Consider the following 26039-nt stretch of genomic DNA (forward strand, 5'->3'; position numbering starts at 1 on the left):
AGTAATTCAGTATAAATCTTCATATACAATGCATGATTTTTGAACCATAATATGAAATATAAATATAATTTATATATTCAAATTAAACTTTACAAACAATTTAAATTTTTTTATTTAAAAAGTATTTGAAATTTATATTTCACATATCACAATATTAACAATGGGTTACCATAAATTATTTTATTATATTTGTGCTATAATATAAGTGAATATTTATTAATATCAAAATAATAATAAATTGGCATTGTGGTAATAATAACACATGAAAATAATGATACATAACATTTGAGTCAATTATAATTTTTATTATAATTAATTATAATTTAAGTTTATATATTTTATATATCATGATATTAACGAATTTTAGTTTATATATTCCATAACATAATAGAAATTCAATTCCATCATTATTAGATCAATTCATAGGATTCGATGAAGAATGAGAAAAGAATGGATTTTTTTGAGAAATGAGAAATTCAAAATGCACGGGGATGAAAATGGGGAAATGTCTACAATACCTGGGTTGAATCAGATACAATTTGAAGGATTTTGTGGGTTCATGAATCGAGACTTAACTGAAGAACTTTATAAGTTTCCAAAAATTAAAGATACAGAGCAAGAAATTGAATTTCAATGATTCTCGTAATATTAACAAATTTAAATATCATTTAATATTAACAAACTTGTTATATTATTTTTAATACCTTTATTATAATTTAAGTTATATATGCTATATATTTTAATATTAAAAATTTAAATATCAGTTAAATACATATTTTTTACTTTATAACATAATGTCTAAAATAAACATTTTATTTTCTTCAAAAGTACTTTTTGACAACAATAGTAAATAATATTAAATTTTAAAAAAAATACTTTTCCATGACACTTTTCAAAAACATTTTTTAATTACCGTGGTAAACTAGTTCTAAGGCTTTCCCCTTAAAAGCAATGTTGCGACATAAATAATAAGAACAATTTGCATACAACAAGTATGCACTCAAATAAGTTCTTTTTACAAACATGATAAGTGCTTTCACTCTCGTATATAAAAAAGATAACAAGTTCTCTTTAAATAAACATATGTTGGCTTACAAAATCACAATAAATGTAAATTTCTATCTCCTTGAATTCAATTCGAACATAGAATAGAATTAACAAAGATTTTCTCGATGTAATCTTTTTTGGAAATCAAATGTTTTCAAATAAAAAAAACTTTGATAAGTTAAGTTGTTTTTGATAATAATTAAAGTTTATTAAATTTTTATTATTTATTACTATAAATGCTAGAATTTTTTACATATTTTTAATATTATTCATGTATTGAACGTTGTATTCGAAGGAGTTGATGTCAGGCCCGGCCCTGGGCGAGGTCGTCTGGAGGTGCGGCCGTTTAGGGCTCAAGGTTAAAAGGGGTCTAAAATATTTGTTTTTCAGTTTTTAAGGGCCCAAAATTTTTTTTTAACTTTTAAAGGTCAAAATTTTTTTTATCAACTTTTGATGGCCCAAATTTCTTTTACCAACATTTAAGAGACTTAAAATTTTTTTCTCCAACTTTTAAAAATTTTAAAATTCCATTTTATTATCTTATCTAGAACCCAAAAATATAAAAAAAAAGGGGCATAATTGATGTAATGGTTACATGAGAATTGACTATTTCAAAATTCTACATGTTGATGTATATATCCAAAGCAAAATAAAGGAGAAAAAGTTTGTAGAATATATAAAAAGGGGATAACAAAATGATTTTCAATGGGCCTACAATGACAAATACCAGTCCAGCAAAAGGCCTTCAATCATGATTGTTATAATTACAGGAAACTCCCTTAGGTTTTGATAAATAATGAATTAATAATTTCCCAAAAGAATAGATAATGCTGCTTTATGCTTTGAATTGAGCTCGCCAACGTTGCCCTGGCCCACTCACTCCTGACTCACCAAGCACCTTCCCTCCTAAGTATTCTTATTTATTTATATATAATCTATATGGATTAATTCGCTTAATTTATGATTTGACCATTAAAATATATTTATTTTTTCATTTCATTTTTTATTTTTTATTTCAATTTAGTACGTAGAGTACAATTAAAATTTCAATTTTGTACTTAAAATATACTTTTGTTATATTTTTTAATCCATTTTCTGACAGATGTTAAAAACAATAATTTTATAGTCAATTACAAAGCACCACATGATGTTTTTACGTAAAAAAATAAATATTTTCTTTTTTTGGTCGAAATTGGGGTGTCCATTGCAGGTAATAATGACTAATCCCCTCATCGCGAGTGCTCTCCAGAGAGGTAAATGGCTAATCATGAAATGTGGTTCATTCTGTTAGGTGAGATCAAACCCCCAACCTTATGGTTACAAATAATTTATTTTATAAAATGTATATACACATTAAAAAATATAAAAAAATTCAAAAAAAAATATAAAATCTAGAGAAAAACGTATAAATTAAAAATTTATAAAAATAAAATTCACTAAAGTATGATAATTGAAAAGAAATTAGTTTAAATTAATAATATTATTACAACAAATATAAAATTGTAAAAAATTAAAAATAAATCTTTTTATAAAATTCTAAATATATAATTTTAAAATTCTAAAAAGGTATTTAAATTTTTAAGTTTTTTAAGTTTTATAATATTTTATAATATTTATATATTATTTTCACTTTCTAAATTTTATAATTATATATTTTATAATTTTATAAAAAAATTATTTTTAAACTTTTTTATATATACTATACATGATTTTTTTATATTTTTAATCAATATAATATATAATACTAAAAATAAAAAAGGACAAATGGTTGTGCTAATAGCGCCTTGTAAACGGTCAACACCGTTAGTCAATTTGATTAACGATCAATCAACACCGATCAACAGTCGGTCAATGATCGATCAAAATAATATTAAATATTAAATTTTTTTTTATTTTAAATTTAGTATTTTATTTTAAATAAATCTAATTGCCACGTAACACTTTTTCATTGGTCAAAATTGCCTAATAATTTTTTCAACATCCGATACAAAATGGACCGTAAATAGAAGAAATTGCTACTTTAGATACTAAATTGAGACAAAAAAAATTAAATACCAAAGTGAAACAATAGAGATATTTTTTGATAGCTAAATCGCAAGTTAAGCCTATTTAATTTAATTCTTTTTGTGTCCCACTTTGGTGGGGGAATACTTACAAGCCTCGTTAGACTGTCTTTATCTCTTCTAAAACATAAATAAAAAGAATTAATCGCATTTTTTATTTTTATTCAAATAAATATTGATAAAATTTAATTTAAAAAATACTAACTTATAATAGTTTTTTTCAGATATATAGATTAAAATTTAATAATTTTATTCAGCATAAATTAATTTTATTTATTAAAAAAAACCGTTTCATATCTTAAAAAAAAAGTGGGTTAGTTGCTGTGGGCAATATACGTAAATATAAAAGCCGAGCGGACTCATACATCAAAATTTAAAAAAGGACAAAAATGAATTATCTATCTGGATGCCCTAATTTTATTTTCATTGAATTTCGTCGCTAGCTCGGCTCAGGAACGACTATGAACCAACCCGTTCTGTTTTCATTCTAAAATCTAACTCTTTTTTCTTTGCCACCAAAAACAAGCCATTTATAAAAACCTTTGCGCTCCCAAAACCCAAATCATTTGATTTCTTCTCATTGAACCAAAAAAAAAAAAATCATTTGATTTCTTGTCCAGAAATCGTTCATTTTTTTTGAAAAAAAAAACCCAGATCTGTGTAATAGCACCCTCGGTTTTCTCTCAAATTTATGATCTAACCTTCTTTTTTTTCCCCTTGAGCTACCAGAGACTAGTTTCTTTCTTTTTGTTAGGACGACCCTCAGTTTTGCCACTATTTACGGCGTTACCCCTTTGGAAGAAACCCTAGCTTTGTTTCTTTCTTCTTTTTTTTTGTAGTTGCGTACGGATTTCGGTTTTCTAGGGTTTCGAATCTGTTTTTTCGGAGTTTAGGGTTGTGATATGAATAGTAGAGGGAGGTATCCACCGGGAATCGGTGTTGGCCGAGGGGGCGGAGTGAACGCGAACCCTAGCTTTCAGTCGAGGCCTTCGCAACAACACTACGTGCAGAGGAATTTGTTGCAGAATCACCAGCACTTTCAACAACAACAACACCAGCAACAACAACAGCATCAGCAACAGCTGTGGCTCAGACGAGACCAGTTGCCCGGCGGCAATGACTCCAGTGTGGTCGATGAGGTCGAGAAGACCGTACAATCTGAAGCCGTCGACTCTAGGTCCCCTTCCATTTCTTCTCCTTTTTTTGTTGTTATTTGTATTTACGAAGAATCTTCTTTTCCATTGTATTTTGTTGCATTATCTCTCTAGAGAAGACGATTTAACAGGTTTTGAGTATTCTAATAACCTTAAGTAGTCATTTTAGGGTTTGATTTGGTCGGGAAATTTCCATTTGTTAGGAGGAACTCGATTGTACTGAGAAAGGACTTGATGAGGGATGGGCAATTTTAATTTATTTATTGCTTTTTTGGTTACCCTTTAATTTGCTTTTTAACTGTTAAAGTTTTATCTATGAGTTGTGTTCTCTCTTGTATATGCTATAGAGTGAAACTTAATATTTAGGTGATTTTATCAAATTGAATTTTCTGTTTTGCTTTATTGCCTATGGTTTCAGTCTTATTTACCTCTTTCCTTACCTCCTCTTTTAGTTCGCAAGATTGGAAGGCGAGGCTGAACGTACCGCCACCTGATACACGCTACAAAACAGAGGTATTTTTGTAAATGATATTTGGTTCTGGTGTTGAATTTACCATTTCTTTGCTAAGGAGATTGCACGCAAGAGAACTGTCATTTTAAAAATTGCTTGAAAGATTTTATATGTTTTACCATGATAATCATGATTTCATACCTTCATAAAATAAAATAAAATAATTGGTTAAATTCTGTTATTAGTCCTTGTACTTTATGAAAGTTGTGGATTTAATCCCTGTACTTTAATTTGGTCATTTTTTAGTCCTTGTACTTTTCAAAATTTAAAATTGCAGTCCTCACCAAACTGTAACTGTTATATTCATTAAATTAAGTTATGCTATTTCAAAAATTTTATGCATTAAACATGTTATCATACATGTAATGTCATGGAAGCTTGTTATTTCCACATATTACTCACCAAAAATCCTGTTAATGGATTAGTGACGGTCATTAGCGTCAAAAATGAAATTTCAAAATTCTAAAAATATAGGGACTTAGAATGATCCAATTGGAGAATATCGCCAAATCTACAATTGTACCATGGTATAGAACTAGTAATTGAATTTAACCAAATAGATTAACTGTCACTGTTTGTGTCAGGACTAAAATTTCAGATGTCGAAAAATACAGGGGCTAAACTTGATTAAATTCAATTTGAAAAGGATAGGGATTAAAATCGATCAAATTAAAGTAAAAGGACTAAATTCACAACTTCTGCATAGTATAGGGAGAATTGCGAAATTTAACCTAAAAAATTCTTCCCAGCTCTTTAGAATGGTATAGGACAAATTGCTGTCTTATGTTATTCTGGTGTTGCAAGTGATTGTTCTTTTTTAATTCCTATTATCTTATGATATAAACTATAAATGCACTTTCTAAAGTTTTTAACTTGGGACGCTGATAACCTAGGGTTTTGATGTTGACCTGTTAGTGAAATTTTAGGTTTGTATTATTTCATCCTCGGTAGCATATCATTTTATTTTTGTGACATATATCTCATTACAAGGCATGAGGGTAGTTCTTTGTCCTTTGAGATATTTGAAAAAGTTTAATTGCATTTTTATGCACCGATCTGCCATTGAATTGCTGCCAGGACGTGACAGCTACCAAAGGAAATGAATTTGAGGACTATTTTCTGAAACGTGAACTTCTTATGGGAATATATGAGAAGGGTTTTGAAAGACCATCTCCTATTCAGGAAGAGAGTATTCCTATTGCTTTAACCGGAAGTGATATTCTTGCTAGAGCCAAAAATGGCACTGGGAAGACAGCAGCATTTTGTATTCCTGCCTTGGAAAAAATTGACCAAGATAACAATGTTATTCAAGGTTAGATCGCCATCTACTTCTTCCTTTTGTTTTCAATTTTTTTGTTTACCTGTGTATCAGCTATAGGTCCAGTTAATTGGCAATTGGTACTTCATAGCTCTCCCATTTCTATTCTTCATTCTTCTTCTAGTTGCTTGATTTGCTTGTCAATCAGATATTGGTGAAGATGCATGAGTGCTGTTTGTTGCATTTACTATTAACTGAAATCTGAATAATGGGCATTTATACGTATCGACATAGTTGAGTGAGGGTCAAACTTCTGTACCAGTTTGTGAAATGAGTGCATCAAGACTTCTTGCAAATAGGTGCAACGTTTTGCGTCAGTCCAGGCATAGATTTTGATTCTTCTTACTGAAACTTGCACAAATGAAGTTCTTCATTTGAAACTTTTTTGGCTTAAAATGAGATACGTATCAGTTCCCTCTCTGTTGTGTTACTTTTGGCACAAAAAAGTTATCATTGCCACTCTTGGATTTTTTATTTTCAATATCTGTTCAATTACTTGTTTTTACTCATAATGCATTTTTTTTGGCGCAGTTGTCATACTTGTTCCAACACGAGAACTGGCTCTTCAGACATCACAAGTGTGCAAGGAGCTCGGGAAGCATTTACAAATTCAAGTCATGGTCACAACTGGAGGTACCAGTCTCAAGGATGATATCATGCGACTGTATCAACCAGTTCATTTGCTGGTTGGAACTCCTGGCAGAATTCTTGACCTTGCTAAAAAGGGTGTTTGCATTTTGAAAGATTGTTCAATGCTTATTATGGACGAGGTAATAATTTGGTAGTTTCTCTGTATTTTTCTTTCAGTTTGATTTTCTTTTTGCCTTTCAAGTTTAACATGAGAGAATTTGATGAAGTTATCTGGGAATCTTGGCAAACGGTTTTTTATGGGTTTATGCCTTTTTGATTGGGTGGGATGAGGATAGGTTTTGGTCGCCTCATGTTTACAGCTTGGAAATATTTGCCGCAATTGAGTTGGCAGAGACAATATGAATTCTCTTCATTTTGTTCTTACAGTTTTCTGGTTTCTTTCAAAGGTCCAGATTCTTGAAACTATTTTGGCTGCATCATTTGTTGGATTTTTTGCTTAAAGATTTTAAACATAATTAGAAGTACTTACCGTAAGTTGAGGCTGTAGCTAGCTGCATTCTCTTTGTGCTTACTCTCTTCATTAGGTCCATGAGTCCCGATGTCTGTTGTCTGTAAAGATTGAGATCTTCTTTCCTCATTTACCCCTGATTTTTTTTTCAATTTCTTATCTTTATATAATTGCTTGGTTGGAGCTAGATCTCAAGTGTGAGTCAATAATGCATTATAAGTTTCTGTAAAAAGGAAGCAATACAGTTGTAGGATGGAGAAAATATTTGATTATTTTCCTTGCCTTGTTTATGCTCGACTTTTTTTAACATTGTACATGCACAATATGATGTCCTCCTTTTTGGTTTCTTTCAGGCAGATAAACTTCTGTCTCCAGAGTTTCAACCTTCTATAGAGCAGTTGATACATTTTCTTCCAGCAAATCGTCAAATTTTGATGTTTTCAGCCACATTTCCTGTTACTGTTAAGGACTTCAAAGACAGATACCTAAAAAAACCTTATATTATTAATCTAATGGATGAGCTTACTCTGAAGGGTATTACACAATATTATGCTTTTGTGGAAGAAAGACAGAAAGTCCATTGCCTGAATACCCTTTTCTCTAAGGTTTGATGTTATAAAAAACTTTATTTAGTTTTCTCTCTTTACCTTTGTTTGGATGAGTGATGGTATTTATTTATCTCCAGCTGCAAATAAACCAATCAATCATTTTCTGCAACTCGGTCAATCGGGTGGAGCTGTTGGCCAAGAAAATTACGGAACTTGGCTATTCTTGCTTTTATATTCACGCAAAAATGCTTCAAGACCATCGTAACAGAGTATTTCATGATTTCCGCAACGGTGCATGCAGGAACCTTGTTTGTACTGGTATGTTACGCCATGGGAGATGAGCTAATCTTCATCTGCAGTTTGATTCTTTACAAGTAAATCAGTGTTGTATAGCTAATAGTTCAAAGTACTTTCTTTTACTGTGTCTTCTGTATTAGGCTGTAGTTTTCTTTTCACCTTCTATTGCTTTTTCTTTTGTTTTGCTAGAAAATAACTACTTATTTGAACTCAACGCTGCTGTCTTTAATTATTTATTTCAAGCAATGTACTTCACAATTCACATGTTAGTTTCGTTAGAATTGAATTGTGATGCATGTGCAGAAAAAGGTTTTATTCTTCATAAGCATTCTATGATAGTCAACATTTAAAGAATAATCTCCTAATGATGCATTTATACATTCTGCAGATCTTTTTACAAGGGGTATAGATATCCAAGCTGTGAATGTTGTTATTAACTTCGACTTCCCCAAGAACTCAGAAACATACCTTCATAGAGTATGTTGGTTAAGATATTGTCTCTTGCAAATTGCAGCATTTGTACCATTTATTTTGTAATCCTCATGGAATTTCTTTTAATGAGCAGGTTGGTCGATCAGGAAGGTTTGGTCATCTTGGATTGGCTGTGAATTTGATCACTTACGAGGACCGCTTTAACTTGTAAATCATGACGGTTAACATTTCTGAAGCTATAGTAATATATGCATTGAGGTTCTCCTGATTCATTGAGAATTTGCCTGGCCTTTTGTAACAGGTATAGGATTGAACAAGAACTTGGGACTGAAATTAAGCAAATTCCTCCACACATCGATCAGGCAATTTACTGCCGATGATTTATGCAGGATATTTTCTGCTTTGCCTATGGTGGTCAACAACGGTGAGCAACCATCCTCATCTCCAGTCTTAGATTACATGCATGGAGTAATTTCTTTGTTGTTTGTAGTCGCGATTTACATGCTACAAATATTGATGATGTACAATGGTTTGCATGTTTATTAGGGTCAGTGGAGCTGATCTATCAAGGTGTTTGCCTTGGCAAATGGGTGTGCGTTCAAAAAAGTTAGGTGGTGATGGTGCTGTATGCATGTGTAAGCCCTCAATGCTACTAGCAATTTCTCAAAATTCAGTAGTCCTGAAACGTTGACAGGATAGTAGGAGAGAATGTAGAAAGTTGTGCTTTTGATTTTGTTAACATGTGGTTTGGTACTTCCTACTCTTATGCTAGTCGGATCATGGTGGAACTGTTTCAAGGGTTGTAGCTTTGTGCAAGAAATTTATTTTTTGATTATGCTGGCTCATCTTTTGTCATATGAATAAATAAAGGCATCTGACATTTAAAAAGAAATGACTTGTGTATGCTTGCCATCCATTTTAAATTTGTCTAAGACATTGGTAGTTGCTACTCTTGTAATTCATTTGGAGTGTGCAGAAGAACCAATGTTCAGACTTTGAGATCCGTCCCTGCCATTTCTGATCAAAGTTTGGCTGGATTTTGGTTGTAAAATTCAGGTGTCATCAATGTAACGCCGGGAAGCTTGCAAATGGCACATCCAAACCCTGGTCTTGGTTGGATTGGAAATTAATTGTATGCTTCAATGTTTAGCCCTAGTTGAATAATATTAAGAACGTGATCTACCGAATTACAGCACTTATCTTTTATTCCACGTTTCTTCTTCAAGAAAATGCATTTCCAAATAAGCTGAGAGGGAAACAGAGAACGAAGCATTCAAGACGTCATTTAATTTTGCATGTTGATGAAATGAAAGCTCCTCCCCACCGCCAAAACCCAACAATCTGTATTTGTTTCCTTAAGAGAATCCAAGCACAGACATGAATGGAATCAGCCTTTCTTTCTTCTCCATAACAGATAAACGATACATCTTAAAGAATGTCTACCGTGTCTATGCTGCACCCATCAGAAGGATACAAATCTCAAAAGTCAATCCTTAAAGCAAAGTGAAAGGTATATATGCTTTAATCAATTCAACAAGTCCAGATGAAAAACCTCCCAACTTGTGTCTAAAAGAACTAAAAAGAAATCTATATCAATCAACGAATACGATGGTAGATTAAATATTTGTGATGTTACACACTGTTTACACACAAAACAAACATAGAAACCGACAAGAAATATACAGATGAAAAACGCGAAGCTTCAAACAACAGTCAAAATTCACATTTGCTTCAACCTCAGACCCCAAACTTTTGAACTTCAGAAACACCCGAGGACCTTTTTTGGAGTTTGTCCGGTTGCACGGTATTTTGCAGCCATTTCCTCCGCCTTGAGAACCTCTTCTCCTCGTTTGGCTTCAACCATTGCCCTCTTTTCTTCTGCTTCCTTGTGAAGCAAAGCTACCTTGTTTTTCATTTTCTCTGCATATTCTGCTTTCTTCTTTTCCAATTGTTCCTACCAATATTTGCACCTCGTTAGAATTAAAACCAATTGATAACAGACCCCCTAAGTAAAATTGATTTAAATCATAAAAAGCAAAGCATGGATGCACACACACACACACACACACACACACAAAAGGCAATAGAGAGCCAGTTACCTCAATTTTTTTCAGTTTTGCTTCCAGAGATGCTTTCTTGCTGTTCTCCCATGCTACAATAGCAGAGAGCTTTTTCTGGGACCTGCTCATCGATTTTAAGTCAATAGATTATTTAACAGTTAAACTCCTCACAGATGGTCATGAGAACCATAAAGATAACTTTCATAGTGATAGAATACTTAGCAATAAATCTCTTCATAGAAGATCATGGAAATTGTAAACTATAAAGAAAATTTTGTATATAGCTACAATTAGTGGAGAACACAACTATTTCGTAAGCTTCAGTCTTCTGTGAAAAGATGGAAAGGGGTTTTTGGCCTTACTTATTCTCTGCTTTGGTCTTTTCACTTTCTTCCCATGCCTTGATGAATGACAACCTTTTTGCCTTTTCAACCTCTGCAAGGGCAATATCTAAAAAAACAGAAGCAATAGATCTTAAACCTCCTCCTTTCATAGATCTTAAATACATTCAATATAATCACCAAGTAGTATCTAATGATAATAAAGCGATAGTATCACTTCATACTTACCTCTATCATGTGATCCTCCTGAGATTTTCTTTGGTTCAGGCTCTGGAGCCTCTGTCAAAATGAAAATAATGTTAAAACCACCAGAATAATTTTGAGCAATGACTAATGATGACAAACGTCATTAGCCCATGTAAAATATTAAAGTTATTACAAAAGACTAATCACTTCAATTCATAGTATGTCTGGATCAATCTAACTTACTACATAAACAAATAAAATTACGCAAATCGGTTCTTTAAGTACATTGATAAGATTCAGGTGTAGTAAGAGTTGCACAAAAACTAGCACCGAATTGAGGATTACCTGGAATTTCTATCAATACAGAAGAATATGACACTAATTCTTCATAAAAAAAGATATACCCTAAATTGAAGCTTCTTTTTCAATCTTAAAAGCTAGTTAATAAGACAAGATATAGCAACAGTACAAGTCCTGTTGTCAAAGCAACTTTAATCTTTCACCTAAAAATAATGAAAAAAAAAGGGGTCCATAATCATATTATTAGATGCCCACGACAATAATTGATGGGCAATATCTACAAATAGTGTTAAGGTAATCGACAATAGCACCTTCGAAAAAAAGAAATCACCAATAGCAACTTGCCAACCTAACCATATTCTTGTAGAATCTTCAGTGTTAAATCGGATAATATTCTTCACAATATAAAACGTATCATCACATCAGAGTAAAGATATGTTTCAAATTTGATAAACAGAGAAAAGTAAAGGAATGGTATGGCTCAGAAAGGAAAAAAAAAGGAAAAAGGTCCCATGGAAAACCAGTACAGTTTACTTTAACTCTTTATTTTCCTGCAAGTTTTCGTGTTTAACATATATTTTCAGATACGAAAAAGAAATTAAAATACATCAGCATATACAAATGGTCATTTTTAAAGAGAGTTCAATTGTTTCATTCAAAAAGTTTAGTCTTTCTCAATAGGGTTCGGAGTTGAAACTCTACTCAGTCCAACAAAGCGATCAAGTAACTATTCAGTGTTCATTCAATAAAGGGTAAACAAAAGAAAGACAGAGAAAACTCGCACAGAGAAATCTGGAAAAGGAAATTTAACTGTTCGTTTTATTTATTTTCCCACTTTTGTGTTAAATTTGATCGTATTCTAAAAGAACATAGCACTAAAACAGCAATTAAAGGTAAAGTTTTATACTAATTGTCTTGAGCTCTGTTTTCCTTAGATCAGTTGATTTAAGAGATTCTAGAAACCAGCTTTATATGAATTTTAACTGAAAAAAAAGGATGGAAACTCGAAATCGAAGTTTTGATTATATGAAACTATCAATATTTTCTTATACAAATTTGAAAGAGAATTTCAGCAAACCATAAATGAAAAATTACTTCACCGAAGAACAAAAAAGAGAGATAAATCCATCTGGAATGAGGAAAAAAATCTGAACAAAATGATTAATCGAAAAAAAAAAGAAAATTCTCAGACTAGTGTTAATTTCCAGTAAATGCTTAAAAGAAAGCATATAAATTTTCATGATTTTCATGTTGAAAGTTGAGACTATATATGTAAAACAAGCGCGAAATGAGGTAACAGCCAAGCTTACTCTCAACTACAACAAGAGCTTTGGACTCTTCAGGTTTCTCCTCTGCTGGCGGTGGAGATACAGTTTTTTCCTCAGATTCAGCTTTTGGAACCTCCACTGCCGGCGGTGGAGCCGCCGTCGTTTCAGCTTCAGCCTGCTTCTTCACTTCCTCCGCCATAACTTAGACAATTTTATGGGTTTGTGAAAAAAATACTCGATAATTTCGTTAGGAATGAAGTGATACTCAAGGTTTTGCTGAAATCAAATTATATAGCCAGACACTCATAATAAATCCACTCTGGATTTTGATATCCTACGCTACGTTCACGCGTAAACACTGTTGATTTTGGATATTATTTTATTATCGTTTGATCCAACGGTTCCCATCGTTTAAACTAGACGGTTGAGAGTATGATGTGGAATCTTTCATGCCGACAGGTAAAACGGTTAAAATGTGTGCGACGTATATCGGCTAGTAGGAAACGACGACGTAGAGTAGTTAAAACACATGATCATTGCTTTGACTAATTGATGTGAAAGTAAAACTGGGGAAAAAGCAAAGGAAATGGGAAATGACAAATAAGAAGAGCGTAGGTCTAGGCTGGTGGCCAAGTAAGCTGAGCATACAAATAGGGATTTCATTTCAGTTATTTGTGTGAATGATTTGGTACACCGCTGTTGGTGATTGGAGTGGCCGAATTGCCTTTTGATTATAAACTACTAAACTTTTAATTAAAGGCATGGACTTTAGACATTGCAAGCTTTTTAATCAACATAATGGGGGGGGGGATGCTTCAATTTAATACAAGGATGGGCCTGGTCCGTCAGCCTAATGTATATATCCGGATTGTGATCCAATGGGCTTGTTATATGTAAGGCACCTTCTTCCTAACAGGCTTTTCTAAATTCTCAAATTTCCTACTATTACAAACCATGTTTCACATCTCTTCTTAATCAGAGCCCATTAGACTGCCTGCCCGTAAATTCATACTAAAATATTGGAATATAATACCGTCTAGATTACCTGTCTATGGGTCGGACTGGATCTGTTCGAAAAGTGAGAGGATTTAGAAAAAATATACGCTTGAAAAATGGGCTTGGGCATAAATATAAAATCTATTTAGGAAACGGGCCAGCCTTGGGTAAGACTTTTTTAACTTGAGCCTGGCCCGAATATGTAAAAAAAAACTTGTTGTTTTTGTTGCTGTTTTTATTGTTTTGGTGCTATTTTTTTTTATTTTTTTCACTATTTTGTTACTGTTTTACTATTATGTTGCTACTATTTTGTTGTTATTGTTTGAATATTATATAACTCTTGTTTTATTGTTGATTTTGTTACTATTTTAGGAGCATTTGCTTATTAAGCTGCACCTATCTTAGTGTTATATATATTTTTTAATTTATTTTAAATTTGTTGCGAGATATTTATTTTAATGTTTTTAGTATTTTTGATGTATTATATATATTTTTAAAAAATTATATAAAAAAATTAATACGGGTGGGCCAGTCTTTAGCATTTTTATCCGGATCAGGCTTAGGCAAAATTTTATGTCATTTTTCGAGCCGGGCTTAACAAACGGGTCTAAACTTTTGGTTGGACTCGACCTGACCCATGGACAGCTCTAGTCTAGAGGCGATCATGGACTGGATCGGGTTCAATAGAATTTTAAGCCCGTTTTCTAAGCTCAGGCCTGGCCCGAATAAATGGGCCTAAAATTTTGCTAAGCTTGGCTCGGCCCGTTTGTATTACAATTTTTTATAATATTATTTTTATATAAAAACAAATTGAAAAAATATAATACATTAGATACACTAAAAACATTAAAATAAATATTTCCCAACAAATTGAAAATAAATAAAAAATATTTCTATTTAAATAACACTAAGATATATGTAACTTAGCATGTAAATACCTCTAAAATAATAGCAAAATTAACAATAAAACACGCATTATACAATATCCAAACAATAACAATAAAACAGTAACAAATAGCGAAATAATAGCAAAACAACAGATTTATTTTTTTGCAAATTTGGATTGGCCAGGCCCGGGCAAAAAAAAAAGCTTACCTGAGGCTCGGTCCATTTAGAAAACGAGCCTTATTTTTTTCCCAAGCCTATTTTTTAGACCTATATTTTTTGCCCAAATCCTCCCATTTTTCGAGCGGGCCGAACAGCTCAGCTCATGATCAAGTCTAATACTGTCATAATATGAATGAAAAAAAATTATACCAGAATATATTTTATAAAAAATATTTTCAATTAAATCAAGTGAGGTTTTGTTTGGTTAAAATAGCAAAATTAAAGCTATAGTGGTTTCGATATTTTAGGTTCAATTCTTACTATTTGTGGATTTATTTTGAGTTTATAGATTTAATAAAGTAAAACTGAGGATGAGGAGGAAGAGAATAAAATTTATGTAAAAGCTTTGAAATCCGATTTTAAAATATTCATTTTTATTTAAATTTTCATTTTAAATTATGCAATATAAGATTTAATGTGTTATTTAACAACTAAATAATTGTTTTAGTAACATAAAGACGTAATTGATATAACCTTAATAGTTTGGAGAAGTTTAAGGATTAATTTAAAATGAGGGTCATGATTTGTGGATGTTTACTACAATTAACTCATTTTTTTACTCTCTCAAGATTTTTTTCCTAATTGTTTCCTTTTCCTTGTCCCCTCTCTTTTCTTCTTTCTCATCAACTCCAGATGAAGATTCTATGGTTATTTGGTTGATAGGAATTAATATTGACTTCATTTTTTTATGTTGGGGAGAAGTTTTTAAGTTGCAGTAATCGTTTTTCATTCATCAAGCTTCTGCCTTATGCACCCTAATATCCAGAAATGGCTCCTTTGATTTCCAAATATTGCTAGCAATACAGCTTCTAGGAAGTTAAAAAGTAGCTAGTGTGGATTCTCCTAATAATCTCTTGTTATTTGGCAGTTGTTATGTCTATATTCTTTTGTTTTTGGATTCTGTATTTTGTTATTTCGCTAAACATACTTCACTTTGTTTCACACTGATGTGGGTCTCTTTCTCTTCATTTCCATTTATTTACTTTCTTTTTCCCAGAATGTTTATGCATGAAGCATTAGAAGAATCTTACTTTGTTTGAGGCAGCAAAATGGAATTCACATGTTATATGCTCTTTCTTAGTCGAGAAATATTAAAATTCTATTTCATAATTGTATAATTGTTGAAAGTTGAAGTGCTGATGGTAGCCACAACTGATTCCAGTACAAGATAATTGTAAACTAAAGATGGAATCTGTATTCGTAGTTGTTTGCTTTACCTATGGTGGTAGAGTATCTCAAGTGGTCAAGACTAAGAACGTCAGTCAAATTACCTAATTGTAAACCAGTGATTGAGAATTCTCTTCTACAATTAATGGAGAAGAAGAAAGAAAGGAGAGACGAATAGAGGTAGAAAAAAAGGAAAAAAAAATATGTAAAAACACGAAAATGAAAAGTGAAATTAAATATTTTAAAGTTTATATGGTCAAAATTTCTTTCAACAAGTATAACGTTTGGCTACCAATTCTATAATAAAAAAAAGTTTAGTACCAATAATAAATTACTATATTCGTAGTGAAACTTTGTGATAGGCTTGGCCATGTCTCGTAGCCATACAACGATGCAATCCTTACGCAAAGCCGTCTTGTGAGATTTTTTCAATAAATTTTTTTATTAATGAAGCTATACGAATTACGAAATTTCATGAGTTCATTCGGGATACAATATTGTCATGAAGGGAGACAACAGCCACCGATACTTATCTTTACTATCCAATCAGCAACTTTGTTCCCGGTGCAAAGAACATGTTGGAAACAAATAGAACCAATGTTAGACGTATGGGAAACAATGTCCCCAATGATAGTCGAGACCTCCCACAATATTCTCATCTTTTCGTGGATCATTTTAATGGTTTTGAAGCTGTCAGATTCGATAATGACATTTTGCCATCTGTTGCGATATATCAACAAGAAACCTAACCTTATTGCCAAGGTTTCAGTCACAAACACATTTAACGACCTCGTTTGTGCTTTGATTCCGTTGATAACATCACCGTTGCTACTCCTCGCAATAGCCACATTGGAAACACCCATAAAGGAGGCATCACAATTGATCTTAGTAGTGTTAAGAGGAGGAGGAGGAGACCAAACAACATCTTGGTTCCTAGTCCTAGTATCAGCCCGGTTAAAGGAATTAGCAGCCTCCGAAAACTCAAGAAAGCTGTCCATGGGTTCATTCCATAACTGAATTTGTTTAACAGATACACCTCGAAAATCTCAATTATTCCGAGCCTTCCAAATATTCCAGCATAACCAGGCAATGATATATGCTGGTACCCAAAAAAGCACCAAAATTAGTCAGCTCTTGATTGATCTTCATCCACCCGTCGACAAAGGAACCCAACCCCATTAAGGCCGGAGTATAGTGAAAGGATGAAGCTCTCCAAACAGCTTGGGTGAAAGGGCAGAAAAATAAGATATGTTCTAAAGATTCACAGCCCGCTCTGCATCTCATACAACTTATGGATTTTGTGTGGTGTCTTCGAACTAAGTTTTCATTGGAGACTAAGGCATTGTGACGAGTCCACCAAATCAATGTTTTTATCTTTTGTGGATCTTGAGATTCCAAATAGTCCTCCAATCGAATCCCTGAAAGTGATGGCTCGAACTAGAGCCAATTGGTGGAGGATTTCCAACATTGTATATACCATGAGAAGAATGGTGCCAAATAAGTTTATCTTCTTGATCAGCTCCTCCAATCGTATAGGTCGGAAATCACTAACATATTCTAGGTTTGTAACTTTCGGAACAAAAACGAGATTGGTAGCATTAACACCTTGTGGCACGGTGTTATGAATGAAGAAATCTCGAATCAAAATACAAACCTCAACTTTGATAACATCTCAATATCATTTAAAAAATATATTGATAAATTTAGGGGTGTTCAAACTTCGGTTAAAACCGAATTAATCGATCGAATCGACCTAATTTGATTAATCGGTTGGTGGCCGAACTTAGTTCCAGAGGCGAATCTAGGAGGGCTGGCATGGGCCCCACCCCACCTAAAATGAAAAGTTACTATTTAGGCCCTCTAATTTTTAAAAAAAATTTAAATTAGTAAAGATAAAATTTCACTTTGCCCCTCTAAAATTATAAAATATTAATTTAATCTTTTAAAAATTATAAAGATATAGACTAAAAATATATATTTCTATTAATCTCAATGTATTTTTTTAATATGTTTTATATTTATTTTAACTAAAAGATCAAAATATATAAATTTCGATTAATTCAGGATTAATCGAATTAATCAAAATATTTCGATTGAGTTAATTTTTTGAACACCCTTAGACAAACCCATTCCATCCGATGGCCCTAAGTGAAAGCTTGATTTCCTTTTCAGTCACGTTGGCCTGTAGATTTTCATTCATTTCACTCGTTATTCGCAAGTAACTCTTCCACTGTAGGGCATGGGTCTTATAGTGATATCAAAATAGTATGAAATGGCATGTTTGGTTTGGTTTACAACTGGTAAATGGAAATTGGAAATTGGAAATTGGAAATAACTTTATGATAGAATGGGAAGCAGCCACAAAGACTTCTTTTTCTTTTTGAGATTAAAGTGCAAAGCCGCCAAGTGTGAAATCCTTATTCAACGCGGCTAGTGGTAATTGAGCCTATGCCCCTTGTTTGCGGAAATTTTTAGATTCCATTATAATAAAAAAGTATGACAAATTATTATCGTCTTCATTAGGGAAAAAGTTTTTCACCACTAAAAAGTATCGCATATGACTTATAACTAGCACTTTTTGGGGTGTATTTGTATTTTCCCTCATGATGTCAAACTCTGTAAATTTGTTTTAGCACTCATTTTGACTAAATTGAAATTATTTAGATTGTAATAACAAACCGAATCAACAAAATTATATTAATATAAATAGTAAATGCACAAAAATTTTGGATCACGATGTATAAACTTAGTCTCGTCTATTGATTGATTATGTAAAACCAAATTTAGGGTGTATTTAGATCTAAATTTATTTTTAATACAATGTATTTAGTTTTTTTTTATTTTACAATATAATATTATTATAATATTTAATCTCATTATTATTATTATTTTTACACTAATTAGTAAACATGTACCGTCCATCCAAAAAAAATCCTTTTAACTCTCGGATAATATTCTACCTCCTCAGGCAATATATATTTATATCATCCTATTTCGTTTTTCTCTTGAAAGGCCTAAAAATTAATAATTGAGATAGACCCATATATATATTCTTCAAGTTGCCCCACCATATATTTTCAAAGAAAAGTCTTGGTTACTAATTCATCATCTTTTTCCCCTATTCCAGAAAAACAAAAACCTTATGGGTTGCAGTGATAAAAATCAAATCTTAACAAAATCAACTCAAGTTGAACCAAAAAAAAAAAAATCTCAAGTAAAGAATTAATTTAATAGTTTTTAAAATGATAAAAAAAATTTAAGCCCATATTTTCTTCTCAAACGCATGTCGTCATGACTATTTCTTGACCCAAGTTCCATTTAGCTTAAAACCTCTTCCATTCCACGACATCAACAACACTTCTGCTTAATTTCGATCTTTGTTTTTCCAAGTTTTTACCAGCTACTCTTCATCTCAGTTTTGCAGCTCCATCTCCAGGAATCCAACGCCCCCACTTTATACGCCTCAATTACTGTACTGTGTGCGTGAGCTCGCGAATACAGTTTCCATGGCGGAGCATGTTAAACATTTTCTTGGTGATCAAACAATTCATGGTTGCTTCCCAAAGGTTGGTGTTGGACGCCTCAAGGGATTCGTCTCTACAACTGCTATCTTCATATTCTTCTTCTTCCTCCTTGCTATTGCAGCTCTGCTTAATTGGATGGATATTGTAAGTCTCCCTCCAAACCTGTTGCTTACTCCCTCATGTTTAGTGAATTTATATATATTTATATCAAAGGCATTAGATTTCCATATCTTAATAGAATATTTTTTTCCCTTTTTGGTATACTTGCTTCTCAGCCTATCATACAGGGTATTCCACTTGGGCAGGCACGAAGTTCTGAAATTCATCATGAGAGCGTTGAATTTCCTTTCAACTGCTCTAATTTAGTTAATTATCCGTCGGTGTTTGAGCCCAAAGAATCATCGACTAATGGAACTTGCCCAGACTACTTCCGGTGGATCCACCAAGATTTAAAGCAATGGAAGAGTACGGGGATTACAGAAGACATGATTGAAAGGGGAAAACCCAGTGCGGATTTCAGGCTCGTCATTGTCAACGGAACGGCTTATGTGGAGAGGTACAGAATGTCATATCAAACCAGAGATGTATTTACAATATGGGGCATTTTGCAGCTTCTAAGGTTGTACCCTGGAAAAGTACGCGACTTGGACCTTTTGTTCTTTTGTGGAGACGATACTGTGATCAAGAAAAGAAACTACAAAGGACGCTATGCTGCATTAGCACCGCCGGTGTTTCATTACTGTGGAGAGAAGGCAGCACTGGACATTGTGTTCCCTGACTGGACCTTCTGGGGATGGTATAGTATTACTGTTAGATTCTTTGCCCATTTTATTTACATACCCTGTTCATGTTTTTAACTCGTATTACCACAACAGATTTCTAATGCAGAAAAAAAAAGGCAAATGTTTGATTTTTTTTTCACCTGCAATTAGCTAGCTAATCATATTTGCTTTGCTTTGTTGTGGCAGGGGAGAGGTTAATATAAAGCCATGGGAGGAGACGTTGAGAGCAATAAAGAAAGGGAATGAGAGGATCAAGTGGGAAAAGAGGGAGCCTTATGCCTACTGGAAGGGTAATCCACTAGTTTCTAGAGATAGGAGGCTAAGTTTTATGAAATGCAACCTTTCAGCTAAACACGACTGGAATGTTCGGCTTTATAAGCAGGTACTTCCTGAAATATTATGTTTGTTTTTTTCTTTCTTATGCCAAGCCAAATGGTTAGCTCTGTAACTGACTTGTTAATTCAGGATTGGGGTCAAGAAATCCAAGGAGGTTTCAAGCATTCTAAATTGGAAGATCAATGCACCCATAGGTATATAAGAAACCCTTTTTTCTTCTCATTTCAATTTTAAACAACTTTGACTCTAATGAGATTTTGAACTTTGCTGTGTCCAATCGATATCAAGATATAAAATTTATATAGAAGGAGTGACATGGTCTGTAAGTGAGAAGTACATACTGGCATGCGACAGCATGACCTTGATGATACAGCCTAAATACTATGATTTCTTCTCGAGAAGCATGGTGCCAATGCAGCATTTCTGGCCTATTCGTCGCAAAAACAGATGCAAACATCTTAAGTTTGCAGTTGAATGGGGCAATAATCACCCTCACATGGTACTATATGATTCCCAGCAAATGAAGACTTGGATTCCAATGAATTCAATCATTTAGTTCTCATAAGAAATATAGACCCTTGCCTTGATTTCATTCCATAAATTTGCAGGCAGAGGCCATAGGGAAAGCAGGAAGCAAATTTATCGAAGAGGCTTTGACAATGCGAAACGTGTATGATTACATGTTCCATTTGTTGAACGAATACTCTAAACTCTTCAAGTTTAAACCAACAATACCTCCAAATGCCCAAAAGCTCTGCTCCGAAACCACGGAGCAAGGTTTATGGAAGGAATTCATGGTGCAGTCAATGGTGAAGTCTCCTAGTGATAAACCTCCATGTGCGTTGCCTCCCCCATTTGAACCTCAAGCCATTCAAGCTTCTCTGGACGCAAAAGAGAATAAAACTAGGCAAACGAAGACGTGGGAAACCGAGTATTGGAAAAAACTAAAACATAAGAAGCACTAGATGGTTAGAAACCAAACCTCTTTAATTAGTTTAGCCAATTAAGAAAATATCAGTATATTCTAGGCTACAGCAGCTAAAGCTTGGTGTTTATATGTTACACATAACTGTCTCAAAGTTCGAAGAGCTATGGGATCATATTAGCGAGTTGAAATCTAGTAGCGAGAGGAGAGGACGGGCAGTTCATAGTTTAATTCTGGAACCTCTGATTTTAATGATTTTATTGATCACTGTGAACTGTTGAATTGGGCAAAAGATTCTCCTGGTTTGGTGGATGGCGTCAACTATTTGGAGTGTATGATTAACGAGAAATATAGCTTTGGAAGGTAGAAGAAATTATTCATTTGGCAATACGTAGAGCTTTCCACTGGATGGGGTGATCTTAGCTGAAACTTGGTGGTGGCAGAGTGTGTAAGGGTTAACTCGATGGGGAGGAGCTCCTCAGTTGGGCTGCTAGAAATTTAAGGTGGATGCGTCGGAGTCATGGAACTAGTTTGTGCAAGGGTAAAAGGTGTACTCCGTCCGTGATCATGTTGTGTGGTTGGCACACTAGAATTTTTTGGTGATTAGCTCCTTGTTTATGGTATTTTTCACTGTTTCTTATCTCTTGTTCAGTTTTCATTTTGCTTGTATAGCTAATAGGTATTCTTTTCGAAGGTTAAAATATAAAAATTTATTGTTTAGTTTACAGAATGTAAAAGGAATGAAAAAAAGTTGTTAAATTTTACTGAGTTAACTATAAAAATATAGAAAAAAAATTAAGAAAAATAATAATATATTAAATATTAAATTTTGTGAACGTTAATAACTAAAATTTCATTTATAATAATTAATTGGATAAATCGATATGGTTTAAATTATGTTTCTGTGAATAAACTCTAAAATATTATGATATGGCCACTAATATTATCAATTTGTTATATTTTAAGCATTGAACTATATTAGTGTAACGGAAAGTTGACATGATATATTATTATTTTATATGAAATTTTTAAATTAAATTGCACAATTAGTCTCTGCTTTTAATTTTTAAAAATATTCATATTTGATAATGATAATTGTGACATATATTTGGGTATAAGAAATTAGTAATAATATTTTGAAAACATATTTGTACTCTCATGTAACATAAATTATTATTTTTCACTAAAGTTACTGCATATTATAATTTTCTAGTAATGGAAAAAAGAGAGGAAAACTTCATTTAAGAAAGCCAAGCACCATAGCAAACTCCTCCAAATCCACTCCATCTTACGGAAACTACATTTTCTGTGAATACAAGATGCCTGTTTCATACAATATAACCAGCGATGGAAGTCTATATTAGTAGGTCATGTCAAGGTCCACCGGAAACTCGCACCTATTCTTGCACACATTATGAAACTGAGTACATCACTAAATATTTCTATTGAGCAGCCTTCACACCACCTCACTCATACAGTACACAGATGATGAGGCAAGCGATCACAGCCACGGGACAACTTGCTAAGGATTGGGAGCCTAATTACCTAATGTACTACTGTTTGCTAAATTTGCTTCTACCAGAAAAAAAGAAAGAAGGCCAAGCACCATGCGTTACATATATAAATAAACTCTATCTAATAATAATAATAATAATATTTTTTTTCTCTATTATATAAAAAGATTCTATAGACATAGGGGATTAATTTTTTTTCTCTATTACTGGACCAGACGATTATATAATAAGATTTTACATACATCTCCATTTTTTCTTCTCTATTACTAAACTAAAATCTCCTCTATCATGATCTATTGATACAGCGAATTAACAATAATAATAATAATATAGAAGAAAAAAAAAGGGACAACAAAAACGATAGTAGAGCATGAGTCATCATCACCACGAAAAGAAAAGTCCTACATTGTCTAATACTTACGGGGGAAAATTAACATGAGAAAATGGTAATTAATTAATTAATTGGGGACAAATGGCTTGTTATTGGTGATTAAACAAAAGTGCTTTTACACCCTGTTTTCGTCATCCTTCTTCTAGCAGACCCCAGAGCAATCTAATCAACGAATAAAAAAAAGCAGTCATATTCTCGGCTTTTCTATAAAAATCTCTAAAACTTTTTATTATTTATGAAAATATCCATTTTAAAAATTATGTACGTAAATGATTCATTTTAAACAGTAAATGTTGGTAATGTTATTTCTATTGGTGTCATCACCTCCAACTTAAAAAAAAAACAATTTTTTTGGATGCCGCCATTGTCATTGACAGTGAAGTATGATTATATAAAACATTTAGGGGCTTGATGAAATAATTACCCTTTTAAATTGGATGAAAATACAAATACTTTTATACTTTTGGTCTATTTGCATGTTAAGTCTTTCCTCTTTTAAAATTAAATTGAAATAACCTTTAAAAAATATTAAAAACAATAATCTTAAAAAATTATATAAAAATCTTATTTAAATTATCCAATATATCCCTAAAAAAATTTCCTCCAATAAAAAGTAAGAATTTAAAGCTTGAGAAGGATATATTTAGGTAATTTAAAAAAGGTTTTCTTTTTCTTCCTCACATCTCTCTGCTTTTTCGTCTAACCAAATCCTTTGACTTTTCCCTTCTAAGAAAAGCTTATTCAACTGTGCAAGTGGGGATGAGACTTGTAATTGTAGTTTGTATGAGGTTCACAAAATTTGGGATGAGGATGCATCCCTTCTCGTCCAGTGATTATGCAAAACCAAGTTTGACTGTTAGATAATATCCTATCTCAATTTTCTCTTCATAGGCCTAAAATTAATAATAGCTGAAATTTTGGGTTCATAAAAATTGGGATCATGATGCATAGTCCCTTCTCGTCCAGTGATTATGCAAAAACAAATTTGACTGTTAGATAATATCCTATCTCAATTTTCTCCTCATAGGCCTAAAATTAATAATTAGATATTTATTTTCGTAATTGAATATTATAATAATTTATGTAATTGAGTAATGTTTTATTCGATAATATTTTTTATAATTAAATAATGTCTTGTGTAAGCACTAAAGAATTATAATAATTTGTATAATTGAACCTCCCTAAAAACTCACCCTCCATCCTTATAATTAAAAACTCGACCTAAAAACCCAACCCTCCAATTCATCATCCTTATTGCCTTTAAAAAAATATAAAATTTAGATTTAAATATGATAAAAGTCCATATAAGTTTTAATTTTGAAATATCGACTCTCTATACTTGCAATGATTTATTAATCTTGATCTAATTATTGATGACACCATCTAAATTTGTAGTTAATAACAGTAACTATAGAAAAGGCAAAATAATCTTTTTAGCCCTCTACATTTTTTTAAAATTTGTTCCTTACATTTTAAAATAAGAAATTAAAAACTCAAAAAATTTAAAAGTTCCATTTTTAAATTTTTTTTATATTTTTATAAAATTTTTTTGAATATTTTTAAAAAAATCATTATTTTTGGAGATATAAAAAAATTGTGGAAGATTCTTTTTTAAAATTAAAGATTTAAAAACAAGAATTTTCAACAAGTTTTTCATATTTTCAAAAAAAATCCTTAAAAAAGTATAATTTTCCAAAACTTATGAAAAATTTTAAAATTTTAAAAATAAAAATAAAAATACATATAATTTTTTTAAAATTAATAAATTAAAAATATATAATAAATTAAAAAATATTTTTTAAAAAATTTAATTTTTAAAATAAAAAATGAGTGCCAAGAAGTTATTTTTACTTTTTATAATTGCCACATGGATAATGAAATTTTTGGGCGGTGTATTAATGAGACCAAAATTATTAAATCGTTAAAATAATTAAACATTTTAGAAATTTAAAAATATATAAATTTTAAAAAATAAAAATTATAAAAAAGTTAATCTTTTAGAAAAAGTTGGTTAAACTTTAGAAAATTAAAAAAAATATTGAAAAAAACCTCATATATATTCTAAAGAAATTTAAAAATAAATTAAAAGTGACATAGATTGAAAGTTGTTCAACATTGACCTGTATTGACTGAATGTTGATTGACAATAAATGGTTGTCGATCAAAGTCTAGTAAATATTCAATCAACATCAGTCAATTGGTCAAATGCCCGATAAACTTTTAATTTATTTTAAAATTTAAATTTCTTTTGAATGTATTAGATTTTTTTTATTTTTTTGAATTTTTAAAAGGTTCATCTAAATATATATTTTAAAAAAATTAACTAATCTTTTTCCTAATTTTTTATAAATTTTATTTTTTTAGAATTTATATATCTATTTTTGTAATTTTCTAAAATTTTTAATACTTTTAAAAAATATATAGGATTTTTAGAATTTTTAAAAATATATTTTTATTAATATTTAAAAAAATTACATTTTAAATCATTTTCAAAATTATAATTTTTATTTATGTGTATATATATGAAATTTTAGAAAATTTTTAAAAAAATTACATATTTTTGAAGTATTTTAATCGACGTGGATGTGATGTATTGATGTTATGTTGACATAGACAAAAAAATAAACCACATGGCATGCTTTGGTAGGCGGGCATGACCTTTGAGGGTTTTCT

General features: G+C 31.7%; 3 protein-coding genes across 3 annotated transcripts; 2 read left to right on the plus strand and 1 right to left on the minus strand.

Moving 5' to 3' along the window:
- Window positions 1–3511: 3511 nt before the first annotated feature.
- On the plus strand, window positions 3512–9361 carry LOC107911969 (DEAD-box ATP-dependent RNA helicase 8). Its single transcript, XM_016839992.2, has 10 exons — window positions 3512–4287; window positions 4717–4777; window positions 5853–6087; window positions 6625–6863; window positions 7546–7797; window positions 7878–8058; window positions 8426–8514; window positions 8603–8676; window positions 8771–8893; window positions 9016–9361. The coding sequence occupies exons 1-9, from the start codon at window positions 4013–4015 to the stop codon at window positions 8847–8849; spliced, it is 1485 nt and encodes a 494-aa protein (XP_016695481.1). The 5' UTR covers window positions 3512–4012; the 3' UTR covers window positions 8850–8893; window positions 9016–9361.
- Window positions 9362–10061: 700 nt separating this feature from the next.
- LOC107911970 (remorin) lies at window positions 10062–13025 on the minus strand. Its single transcript, XM_016839993.2, has 5 exons — window positions 12667–13025; window positions 11099–11149; window positions 10892–10979; window positions 10569–10650; window positions 10062–10423 (listed from the first exon to the last, which is right to left on the minus strand). Exons 1-5 carry the CDS (start codon window positions 12821–12823, stop codon window positions 10229–10231), a joined length of 573 nt encoding a protein of 190 aa, XP_016695482.1. The 5' UTR covers window positions 12824–13025; the 3' UTR covers window positions 10062–10228.
- A 5945-nt stretch (window positions 13026–18970) lies between these two features.
- LOC107911971 (O-glucosyltransferase rumi homolog) lies at window positions 18971–22101 on the plus strand. Its single transcript, XM_016839994.2, has 6 exons — window positions 18971–19562; window positions 19694–20214; window positions 20387–20582; window positions 20666–20730; window positions 20825–21035; window positions 21145–22101. Exons 1-6 carry the CDS (start codon window positions 19401–19403, stop codon window positions 21499–21501), a joined length of 1512 nt encoding a protein of 503 aa, XP_016695483.1. The 5' UTR covers window positions 18971–19400; the 3' UTR covers window positions 21502–22101.
- The last annotated feature ends 3938 nt before the right edge of the window (window positions 22102–26039 follow it).

Source organism: Gossypium hirsutum, chromosome D11 (assembly GCF_007990345.1).
Source record: "Gossypium hirsutum isolate 1008001.06 chromosome D11, Gossypium_hirsutum_v2.1, whole genome shotgun sequence".
Taxonomy (NCBI): domain Eukaryota; kingdom Viridiplantae; phylum Streptophyta; class Magnoliopsida; order Malvales; family Malvaceae; genus Gossypium; species Gossypium hirsutum.